This window comes from Setaria italica, chromosome IX, assembly GCF_000263155.2.
Source record: "Setaria italica strain Yugu1 chromosome IX, Setaria_italica_v2.0, whole genome shotgun sequence".
Classification (NCBI taxonomy): domain Eukaryota; kingdom Viridiplantae; phylum Streptophyta; class Magnoliopsida; order Poales; family Poaceae; genus Setaria; species Setaria italica.
This window is the reverse complement of record NC_028458.1, coordinates 751,263-762,697: the sequence shown is the minus strand read 5'-3', so window position 1 is coordinate 762,697 and position 11,435 is coordinate 751,263. Positions and strand designations below refer to the sequence as shown.

The window sequence follows — 11,435 nt, the reverse complement described above, 5'->3', positions numbered from 1 at the left end:
CTTTAAATTTAAAGTTCCGTTAAATTTAAGTTTCCGCCCAAATTTAATTTTTGGGTAAAAGGGCTACTTTTAGATTCCTCTGTGAATCTCTTCTAAGATTTCTTGGCCGTATTCTCTCCCCCCCCCCCCCCCCCCCGGGGGTACGGATGATTTACCGATTAGGAGTTCCGTCTCTTTATATCCCGTAAGCCGTCGGTTTGGAATAAGTCGAAAAGTTGTAAATTTTCGGTGTTTGTAACCTCATCTGATATAGTGAAGATTTGCTGCCTGGCGCCTGTGGTTTTTTCTCTTCCTCCTTGGAAGGTTTTTCCATGTTAAAATCTCGTGTCCCCTGTGTTGAATCTGCTGTTCTCCGTCGTTTATATTGCCTATCATTTTTTCCAATCGTTTGTAACAGTGGCGGCAGTAGGTATAAGGCACTTGCCCTGATCAAGAAGGTGGGCGGTATATCGTCCGAGTCCGTGTACCCATACTAGGGGGTAAAGTCCATCTGCGACACTAGCAGGTTTTACTGGTCCGTGAATATATCGGGCTGGTTTAGAATACAGGAGTGAGGAATATACAGGAGCGAATATATCGGGCTGGTTTAGAATATATTCTGTGTGAGGAGTTCCCGGGAGGGAGGGGGCATTTGTCTTAGCAGCATCAACTCTTCCTATATCACTCTAATTCCCAAAAAGGACAGCCCACAACTAGTTGGTGACTTTAGGCCTATCTCATTGCTCAATTCTTCTATTAAGTTACTCACAAACATATTGACCGAAAGACAGGTAATTTTGAGATTGATTCACTCTAACCAATATGGTTTCATCAAGACCAGATCTATTCATGATTGTCTTGCACGGGCATTTGAATATTTGCATCTTTGCAAAATTTCAAAAAAGGAGCTAGTTATCCTGAAGTTAGACTTTGAAGAGGCTTTTGACAAAATTGAGCATCAAACCATTATCCAAATTATGAAACACAAAGGTTTTGGGAAAAGACGGATCAAATGGATTACAGATATTTTGAGCTCAGGTACCTCTTCTGTTCTCCTGAATGGCACCCCTGGGAAAGTGTTTCATTGCAAAAGAGGTGTTAAACAAGGAGACCCCCTTCACCCCTATAATTTGTACTAGTTGCTGATCTACTCCAAACAGTCATAATCATGCTAAAGATTTGGGAATCTTAAAGTTGCTGATACTAGAAAGAGTAAAATTTCTCGGTAATTCAATATGCAGATGACACACAGTTGATCATGGAGGCGTGTCCAAATTAGTTGTTACACCTAAAGGAGATTCTAAACGCTTTTGCAGTCTCTACTGGACTCAAGGTTAACTACAATAAATCAGTTATGGTTTCACTTAACATCTCAGATCAAACTCTTGAAAGACTTGCAACAACCTTTGATTGTCAGAAAGGATCCCTTCCATTCACGATACCTAGGCCTAGCGGACTAGGGACAACCAAACCAAACATTGAAGGCTCTTTTCAAGGAAATCAAAGATCCACATTGGAGAGACGGGCAGACGTAAGTTGAGAGGATCCTTTTTACCGGATTGGGCATGCATGATACCATTGATAGCTTACCTGTTCGAGCGCTCCAGCGAGGCTTCGCCTTCAACCATCGACGTCACCTGCACCAAATCAGGAAACAGAGCACCTCCACCATTGCCACGTCTCTCCAGCTCGATCCAGCGCCTCCCTCTCCGCTATAAGTTGTCCAGGAGAACCCCCAGACCGAACCCTAGCTGCGCCAATTCTCCCTTCCCCGCCGCCGCGGTAAGCCTCTCCCCACACACACGCCAACGCCATGGCCGAACGGGGCACAAGCTCCCGGTGATTTCCGACCACCCCTTGCTCGTCCGCTGCGCCGGGACGCACTCGCCGCCGTCCTCCGCCTTCTCCAGCCAGGATCCGGACCCGGGAGGCTCTAGACGCTGCGCGCCGTCCACGTCTTCTCCGACGCCGACCGCCGCTCGCCTTCCTTTTCTCCAGCAAGAATCGGTCGCCTTCATCGTCACCGAGCCTAATCCTCGCGCCAACCACCCACCTCAAGGTGAGCGTCCGCCGCAGCACGGCAGCAGGCTACATCTTCGGTTCAGTTCAATCTGCTGAGCCGCGACGAATCACTGGTAAATAGGAATGGCGAGATCGGCACTCTACGTCGTCGCGCTGGTCGTGGCCGCCATCGCGCTGCAGGCCCCGACGCAGGCGAGCTTCACCTACACCGAGGAGGACCTTGCGTCGGATGACTCCATGTGGGCGCTGTACGAGCGCTGGGCCGCGCACCACGAGGTGGTGCGCGAACACGGTGAGAAGGCCAGGCGCTTCCCCATCTTCAAGAACAACGCGCGCCGGAACCACGACAAGTATGGCAACAAGGGAAAGTCCGCCATCAACATCTTCGGTGATATGACCTACGAGGAGGTCATCACTGTTGCGACGGGGTTAAGGGAGAGTGACCAAGATGAACAATGCAGTAAGTAGCACATCGCATTCCTTGGTCAAGGGAGTATGTAATTCAGTTGCAACATAATTTCCATACTTCATTTATGTCATGATTTCTAACATATTTTCCATACTTTATATTATGCAGGTGACAATTTCGTGTCACAATGCACTCTAAATTCTCAATGAACTAGCTAAAGGCCCGTACAGCTAGAACATCTATTTCCTCATCATCAGCAAATAAATGTAAGCAAAGTTCAGTTCGCGAGGCATTTGAAAGCCGTGACATTATGTACCTGAGTTTCAAAACCTGTGCTGTTACAAGTCAATGTATAACAATTGATACCCAGTCTTACTTTCGAGTGGCAAGAGTAAAGGCTACAAAATTGGCTCAAATTAATAGTTGCAGCCTTGCAGGTTTACCTTAAACATTCAGTTTCGATATAAGCTATAAGAAACTGATTTTACATGAAGTCACATCTGGCTGTGGTATAAAATCATTCATTGAGGCCTCGTTTCGGTTTTCCGGCCTGGAATGCAGCCCAATCCGAACGGATTGAAACGGCTCGGAATGAATACGACCCAACATAGGAATTGTCGTTTGGTTAGCTCCGGCCCAGAATGGAATCCGGTCCGTCTCTGCTCCAAGGCCCGGAATGGTTCCTCACCTCCCAACCTCTGGAACCGATCCAGACAGAGGTGACGCACTTGGTCGAGCCGCGTGGGGTGGGGCGGAGCAGCCACTCCGCGACGGACGGCGCCTTCCCACGCTTGCCGCCCCCGTGCAGCACTCGACGAGCTCGCCCACGGTCGCCGCCGCCAATCTCGACGAGCTCGCCCGCAGTCGGATTCGCTACGCCCCTGGCCGCGGTCGTCTGCGCGCGAGGATGAAGACGCCGAGCCGCGGTTCCGCGCCGTACTGCGAGCCTGGTACGGTCATCTTGCGGGCGTCAACACCGGCAGGCGTGCGGGCAGCCGCTCAGGCGTGTGGCGGGCGGCGACGTTTGGCGGGCGGTCGTAGCTCGGGCGTGTCCGCGGTGGAGCTTCAGGGCCGCCTGTGCAGCTAGCGGTTCGTGCGTCCAGGGCCTAACACGGCGGCTCATCCGAGGCCATAGGATTGGATTTGGCTCCCCTACTAAACTTTTTCACCTATCACATCGAATGTTTGATACTAACAATTTTTTACCTATCATATCGAATATCGAATGTTTGATACTAACTTATAAGTATTAAATATAATTTAACTGCAAAACTAATTATACAGATGGAGTCTAATTCGCGAGACGAATCTATTAAGCCTAATTTATCCATGATTTGATAATGTAGTGCTACATTAACCATTTGCTAATGATATATTAATTAGCATTAATAGATTCGTCTCGCGAATTAGCCCAGGGTTCTGCAATTAGTTTTGTAATTAGCTCATGTTTAGTCCTCCTAATTAACATACGAACGTCCAATGAACCTGCTAAAGTTTAGCACATCGTATTCAGTGTAGATTATTCGATCAATTCATCATATTTGTCTATTCGATGCTCTCAAATTGCTTATGATCTGGTGAGTAAAAAAAATACCAGGCAGAATTTTGTATCTGCTACACATTGTTCTGAATTAGTGAATATATGCTTTTTTATTTCAATGTAGGGAGACCCAGAAACTGGTGAATGGCCTACTGCTATGCAAGTTTAGAGGGCTACATATCAAAAGGCTGATGGGACATGGTCTATTCCAACGGGTGAAGAAATAATGGTACGAACATGTTACTTCCCTTTCTGATGGCAGCTTTGGGTTTCACATTTATGTCAATTTGTATCCTACCTTTTGAACTAGGATTAGGTGAAAGTGGTGTGTTTTTGTATGAAAAAATATGATAGTAAAATTCTATATCACTCCTTCATGGTTATTATCTCTGCAAATTTTATTTATTAGATGACATGTATGCAGATTTCTTATAACAGCAGCAACTATCCTGGAGCGAATTCGTGCTCATACTTACTATTCATTAGATGAACGTTTTTTCGTGCTGTGTAGTATATAAGTTCTTAATCAGTTTGTTGTTTCATGATTTGCAGATCAAACTACATGAAGTTGCTAGGACACATCAAGAAAAAATTTCTTCTGCGCCCGTGCCAATAGTGGAGCCCTTCGCACTAGTTCTTGGTCGAAAGCCAAACCATATTCACATGGTGTTGGCATTCGTGCTGTAAACCGAGTGGCCGAGAAAAGGATCAGATTGCAGGCACAAATGGAGGCTTCTGAACAGCGTGAAGCTGCAGCTCGAGCACGTGCAGATGCTGCTGAGCAACGAGCACAAGCTTTGGAAGGCCAGGTCTCGACGGTGGTCGAAACAAATACACAGTTACAAGAAGAGCAACAGTCCCAACGTGATGAGCTTAGTTCCTTTTCCCATATAAACTGTGGCGATCAACTAGTCACAATTGTAACTAAAATAGTGAGAACAAATATCGACACAGTAAACTTCTATAATGTCGAAACATTGGTCACTGATATATAGTCTTTAGTGACCATATAATTCGTCACCTTTACGATGGTAATTGTGACGACAAAATTGCCATGAATACTCTATAGTCGTGTCGATTATTCTTGCCACGAAAAACATTATAAGTGGCATCTTTTTTTGCCAATAATACATATGTTTTTGTGACAACGCATGGGGCCACAAATGTCCACTTTACTAGTGGCACCACAATTCGTCACTAATGAGTATGGCAATCTGTGGGGAACAAAAAATCATCACTAGAGTATTTGTGGCGATTTAAAAAGTCAGGTCCTCCAAACTAGTTAAGTTCGACTGCTCAAAAAAAATTCCGATGCTCTCTTCCTCTGCATCTCTCTCCCCTATGGCTCTTTACTTCTCTCCATCCTTGTCTCCCTCCCGGTGCTCTCTCTCGAAGCGCCCGTTGGTAGTGGTGGCTCCTGGCGGCATCAGTGGCTCGAGGCCTGACGATGGCAGCATTAGGCCCCTTTGGCCTCTGTATGTGGGTGTGGCGGCCTCCGAAGCGGGACTCACTGTTAGATCAAAATCTGACAGTGAAAGCCGGTTTTGAACCGACAATGATTGGCAGTTATGGCACAGAGCTGGGCTAGTTCAAGTGACCCTGATTTGGTCCTAATTATAAACTAGTGATCCGGTTTTAAGCACTAAGATTTAACATTTGGTAGCCAGAGCTGGGCTAGTTCAAGTGACCCTGATTAAGTTTGCTAAGCCTTGATGGACCTAAATTAAGATCTAATTAGTGCTAATCCAAGTCTCTGGTATGTTTAAGTTTTGGCTTAAGGCATAATTGTTGGTTTTTTATTGTGTTTAAGTACTAATTGTTCATGTTTTAGTCTAATTGTGCCACTGTTTAGCCCTAATACCCAGATTAGTAACTAAGCCAATTAGCTTTGGGCCTAATTCACATCGTGTCAGTCAAATTATGCCAGTGTTAGCCAAGGTTAATTGCCAATTCCGTTTAATTGACTCGGATTAGACATGACAACACCTAGTGAGGGACTAGGGTTTCAGTTTTAAGCATGTACAAGGAGGGGGAAAGCGAATTGCAAACTGTAACGAATTCCCAAAAAATTGAATCCTAACCCTAAGTCAAAGGCGAGTCTTGGTGGCCACGAGAAGTAGAGCTTGGCCATGGCTTTGCACATCATAGCTGATCCCGTCGTGTCGCACCGTGTGACATTTACTTGGATGAGAACTCGGGACAGTCGGCATGCCACATGGGTGGTTTAATGTAATTTCTAAAGATTTTGAGCTTGGCCATGGCTTTGCACATCGTAGCTGATCCCATCGTGTCGCACCGTGTGACATTTACTTGGATGAGAACTCGGGACAGTCGGCATGCCACATGGACGGTTTAATGTAATTTCTAAAGATTTTGACCTAATATAGTACAATTAGTAAGTTTATAATGCTAAAATGTATTTTGAGGGTATTGAGGGACAAGTTAAGGTCCGTTGAGGAGACGTACACCCCATGTTCATTATTGCTGGTACATAACACCGGCATTTAATTACTACAATTACATAACAATCATTAATATTCACCTAGGCACTTAAGATGTTGAATGTATTTTCTACATTGAATAATTCTATGTATAGTAGTATTGTGTATAAAAACATAGAATGCTACAAATTAAATTACAAGTATTGACATGTGTAATGTTTCAGATGTATAAACTTATCTAAAGAAACAACTTATAAAATTTATTGTCATAGAGTATTATATGTTGCTGACATGCTTCGCAGAAACACATATACATACTTGAATGGGTAAAGATAGGCAGAGCTTTGTGTCTGTAACAGTATATACACATTAGATGATAGAACAACTAGCTCGCAGATGTCCCAGCAGTAGAAGTTCCAATGGAATACACTACAACATTTGCTAATCACCTAGCATAGTACGAACTTCTTGGGTTCATGGGCAGGTTCTCACCTTCTTGTGTAGGATACCCAGTTGTACCGGCTTCTATTTCAAAGCTAGCAGTTGGTGTTCCACTAAGAAGGCTTTGAGTCTCTATCATCTCTGCATTGATCTGTACCCAAGGATGCAGCGAAAGCTTCCTCAATCGACCAAGCTCATCGGCAATCTCCTTCATCAATGGTCTGTTGCTGCCACACATGTCCAGGCATTGCTTGGCTAGCTCTGCAAGCCCTCTGATCAGTTCATTGCTCTCTTGTCCCTTCATGTGACTCGGCAAGATCGCATTAAGATTGTTCTCCTTCATAGCGGATAAGAAATTTGATGATAGGCTTCTTTGCTTCTCAGGCCCATCCAACTTGAGAGGCTCTTGGCCAGTGAGGACCTCAAGAAGGATAACACCAAAGCTGTAGACGTCACTTTTCTCTGTCAGTTGGCATGTCTGCATGTATTCAGGGTCGAGGTATCCACAAGTTCCTTGAACCATTGTGACATATTGCTCTTTGTCGGATGGGGCTAGTACGGAGGCTCCAAAATCTGACACTTTCGCCATGTAGTTACTGTCAAGAAGGATGTTGGCACTCTTCACATCACCATGGATGATCGGAGGAGATGCATATGAGTGGAGGAAATTGAGTCCCTCTGCTGCTTCGTGAGCAATCCTTAATAGGGTGCTGAAGGGGATCTGTAATGCTTGGTTCTTGCCATGGATAAGTTCATACAGTGTTCCATTTGGGATGAACTCATAGACCAACATTGGAACTTCCACCTCGAGGCAACAGCCCTCGAGTTTGACAATGTTCTTGTGGTTGATTTGGGAGAGTATTAGCATTTCTTGCCCAAATTCTTTCTTTTGCCTTTCATCAATAAGTGCACATCGCTTAATTGCAACATGCATGTTGCCCTTAACTATCCCTTTGTAGACCGTCCCATGACCTCCCTTTCCAATTATTCTGCTCTTATCGTAGTTGTCTGTAGCTTTTACAAGTTCAGCTTCACTAAATACCGTGAAAGCAAGACCTTTTTCTGATCTCATCCTCTCAAACAAAATCATGCCTCCATGTTGTCGAAAATGTTCTTGCTTAACTTGGTTCAGTTTTCTCTTCTGAAGAATCATGTATCCGAAGGAGGAGAAAATTACGACAAGAAAAAAGCCGATTGCGACTCCTGCATATATACCAGCATCAGATAGGAGCACACTGTCAAAAAACGTGCTTTCCTTCTTATATATAGGGAGAAAGCAGTGGTAGCCAGTTCAGATTGCTATACAAAATTTCTGAAATATATGTATTTGTTCAGCTAGCTGATCTCAGCGTGTTACCTGTTATTAATGTGGTATCAGGGTCGCACGTATTGCTTCGCTGGTTAAACTTCCTTCCTACTGGACAAGAACACCTGTACCCTCCTACAGTGTTGTGGCAAGCACCTCCTGAAGGGCATGGACTGTTCTTGCACTCATCAGCATCTGCAGTAAGATGAGCAAAACTGAGAACGATGGATTCAAAGCCTAGAGAATAGAGATTGACTGAATATTTTAATTTTAGGACAGTTGATAGTTTGTTAATTACCATGGCATCCATCCGGAAGATATGGGTTGCCTTCGTACCCATTGGAGCAGTTGCACAGGTACCCTGGCCCATTGGGTGAAACCACACATTTGCTGTTGCTGCTGAGGCACGCGTAAGTGCTGTCGTCCCGTTTGGCGACCTCACACGAGGATGTCCCCTCTCTTATCGCCCAGTCCATCACCACTGGTGCCCTCCCAATTTTCGTGTCGTTGAAATCTGTCGTGTTGATGTACGTGGTGCTGAAATTGAACTCCGCCGCCTCCATCAGCACGGCATAGCTGCAACCGCCGAGGCCCAACCTCGAAATCTGGCTTGTGTCGAAGCCACGGTCGAAGCTTACGTTATAGAAGCCCATCCCCTTGGGTATGTCTGTCTGGCAGCAGCCCAAGCCGGAGCAGGATGATGCGTCCGCTAGGTCTGACAAATTCTGGCACGTTGAGACGCACCCACTCTGGTAGCCCTTGTCGGTGTTGTCCACGATGTAGGCGAGGGTATTGCACCCTATGACGGTGAACTTGTTGTGGACGTCCGAAAACCGGAACGGGGTATTGCTCGCGTCGAACGACCAAGTACTACTGCTCATGAAACCACCGTCGGAGGAGTTGTAGCAGTATGTCGAGATGTGGTTCAGCTCCCGGATGGTGCCATGGATCAAGGAAATGTTGAGCAGCTCAAAATCACCGAGGAATGGCTTGTAGACGCCATCTTGGACCTCCTGGCAGCTGACGTTAAAGCCTGACCGCGAGCAGTTGTCACCGATGCCGAATGGGTAATGGATGTCAACACCACCGCACTGCTTTTGGCATTGAGGGCCAGGAACCGCAATAGCAGGGGCCTCCTGTGCCGCCAATACAAGTAGAAGACCAACAAGCCCAAGATGTACCGAGCGCACTTTCATTCTCCTTGGCTGGAAACCATGATACGGTCAGATAAATCGGCAGGACCTTCATGCCTGGGTGTTTTCAGCTGGCCGGTGTCTCCGAGCCACTAGTGGGCTAACGTTATGTTCTTGGTTGCTCTAGTGTTTCAATGTAACAACTATTAGTAACACCGAATCCGTGTGCGTGTACCTGACTAGCTCGCGTTGTAACAAAATTTCTTATTATTAATGGAAAGATACGTAGCTCTCCTGCGTATTCTAGAGAAAAAAATAAAAATTTACACATAACTTCTGTTCTGTGTACTCCAAGAAATCCCAACCCGTGCGCTGTGGAAAGAAACAAAAGATAACTGAAAGTGGACGTTTGTGTTAATGATGTACCCAAATAATATCCTGATTCTTGAAGTCGAAGGTATGGATTCCCCTGACCCGAGGAACGGGGGAAGGTTAGGACGTTAGGTAAGCACTATTCCCATCAAAATCTTATACTAGCATTTCCTACATATCATTCAGGACTTGCTCAAGCGAATGCCTACAGAAAATCTAAAACAATCATGTTTAAAGCTGACTTTGCAGACAGTACATCTGAAGACAGCATAGACAGTGCAAGGCTGTTACTGCTAGGAACATATGAGTATTCGTCTCTCTCGTAGTGTTGACATCCAATCCAAACAGCGAAACATCTCAAAATATGAAGCATGAACTCATTCACGCATGCACATAATAAAAGAAGTTCTTCTTGGGAATAGGGATGATAAAGAACACTGTGCAGGATAAATTCAGTAACTAACTAGCCTGAAATATCAAGCGATTTCAGATTTCCTCGAATAGAAAGCATACCTTTGGGTACTTAGTTCAGAGCTCTGCCCTGTCCCTGGACGCCTATAGCACTCTGATCTATGGAGATTGCTTCAGTTATTTGTTCTGGTAACAAGTGAACACCCCTGCGGCCCTGTCTGTGTGTTTTAGTTATATAAGAAGTTAAGAACACATCTTGCAACTTGCATAATGTAACCCAGAGTAGTAGGGAACGAATCTAGACACAGCAGGGGTCAGAGACTGAGTCTTACTAGAAAGTCTTGAAACTTTGTATTTTGCAAAACAGCGACAATACCCATTGGAGAGAACAATTCAGCAGACAACGACATAGTTTACTTTTCAAATTAATCCTGTCGTCGAAACAAAGGTTCTCATTTTGTGTTGACCTTTAAAACAAAGCCAGTACTTTCTCCCTTTATTCCCTTTGTATATACTGCATATTGGAGTAGTAGTTGTGCATGGTTCTAGAACATTCAGGTCGTACCCACCAGGTGTTGATGCAAAGTCCAGTAAGTTTTAGGTACTAGGATCCTCTTGAACATGTGATTTCGCATCAAATTTTGCAAGTTTTAAGAACTGGCGCTTCAAACGAGCTTATCACATCACATATATGCCTTTTGCCGGATTCTTGCTTCAGCTAGATAATTTAAAAATTAGTATACTATAAACATACATTTAATAATCAATTTAATAATACTTATTTGGTTTTGTATACGTCGGTAGTTTTTTTATGTAGACTTATTAAATTTAAAAATGATTGATTTCTTTAAAAGCAGGAATTGTATCTTTTCGGAACGGAGGCAACGCTTGTGTAGAATAAAGTATAAACCCTCACCAGGTCACAGTATGAAATGGTCATGCACAACCGATTTACAATGACTACAGGACTACGGGCCTGTTTTCTTCCACTTGCTAAACTTTAGCACCCGTCACATCGAATGTTTAGATACTAATTAGGAGTATTAAACGTAGGCTATTTACAAAACCCATTGCATAAGACTAATCTTAACGGCGAGAGGATCCTATTATGCCTAATTAATCTTGGTTTAGAACTCGGAATGTTTCCCAGCATAATCTTGAACAAGGGATTGCCGGTGCTGAAATGGTGGTGGGGCGGTTCCGAATTGACTCCGGAGAGGGGGAACCAACACCTCATTGAACATGTACAAGACCATAATTGAAGTCCTCCTAGATGGGTGGTGTAAGTTATGGAATAAATGGAAAAAGGAGCTAAAAACAGAAAAACTCATCATGTGATCAAGAATATAATGCATAACAAGACGGAGCTCGTAACCCGCTC

The 11,435-nt window shown here is 44.6% G+C and overlaps 2 protein-coding genes and 1 pseudogene across 3 annotated transcripts; 2 read left to right on the top strand and 1 right to left on the bottom strand.

Moving 5' to 3' along the window:
* Positions 1 to 1,548: 1,548 nt before the first annotated feature.
* On the top strand, positions 1,549 to 2,830 carry LOC101761201. The gene is made up of 3 exons (XM_004981013.2): positions 1,549 to 2,038; positions 2,123 to 2,461; positions 2,579 to 2,830. Exons 1-3 carry the CDS (start codon positions 1,549 to 1,551, stop codon positions 2,617 to 2,619), a joined length of 870 nt encoding a protein of 289 aa, XP_004981070.2. The 3' UTR covers positions 2,620 to 2,830.
* A 256-nt stretch (positions 2,831 to 3,086) lies between these two features.
* Positions 3,087 to 4,979, top strand: LOC111255832 (annotated as a pseudogene).
* A 1,615-nt stretch (positions 4,980 to 6,594) lies between these two features.
* On the bottom strand, positions 6,595 to 10,321 carry LOC101760797 (wall-associated receptor kinase 5). Of its 2 annotated transcripts, none has more exons than XM_022822771.1 (4): positions 10,157 to 10,321; positions 8,437 to 9,454; positions 8,190 to 8,333; positions 6,595 to 8,035 (listed from the first exon to the last, which is right to left on the bottom strand). In XM_022822771.1, the coding sequence occupies exons 2-4, from the start codon at positions 9,332 to 9,334 to the stop codon at positions 6,837 to 6,839; spliced, it is 2,241 nt and encodes a 746-aa protein (XP_022678506.1). In that variant the 5' UTR covers positions 9,335 to 9,454; positions 10,157 to 10,321; the 3' UTR covers positions 6,595 to 6,836. The 2 variants fall into 2 exon arrangements, with proteins under 2 accessions (XP_022678506.1, XP_004981069.1); XM_004981012.3 differs by having other exon boundaries at positions 8,437 to 9,343; positions 10,157 to 10,315.
* Positions 10,322 to 11,435: the final 1,114 nt, after the last annotated feature.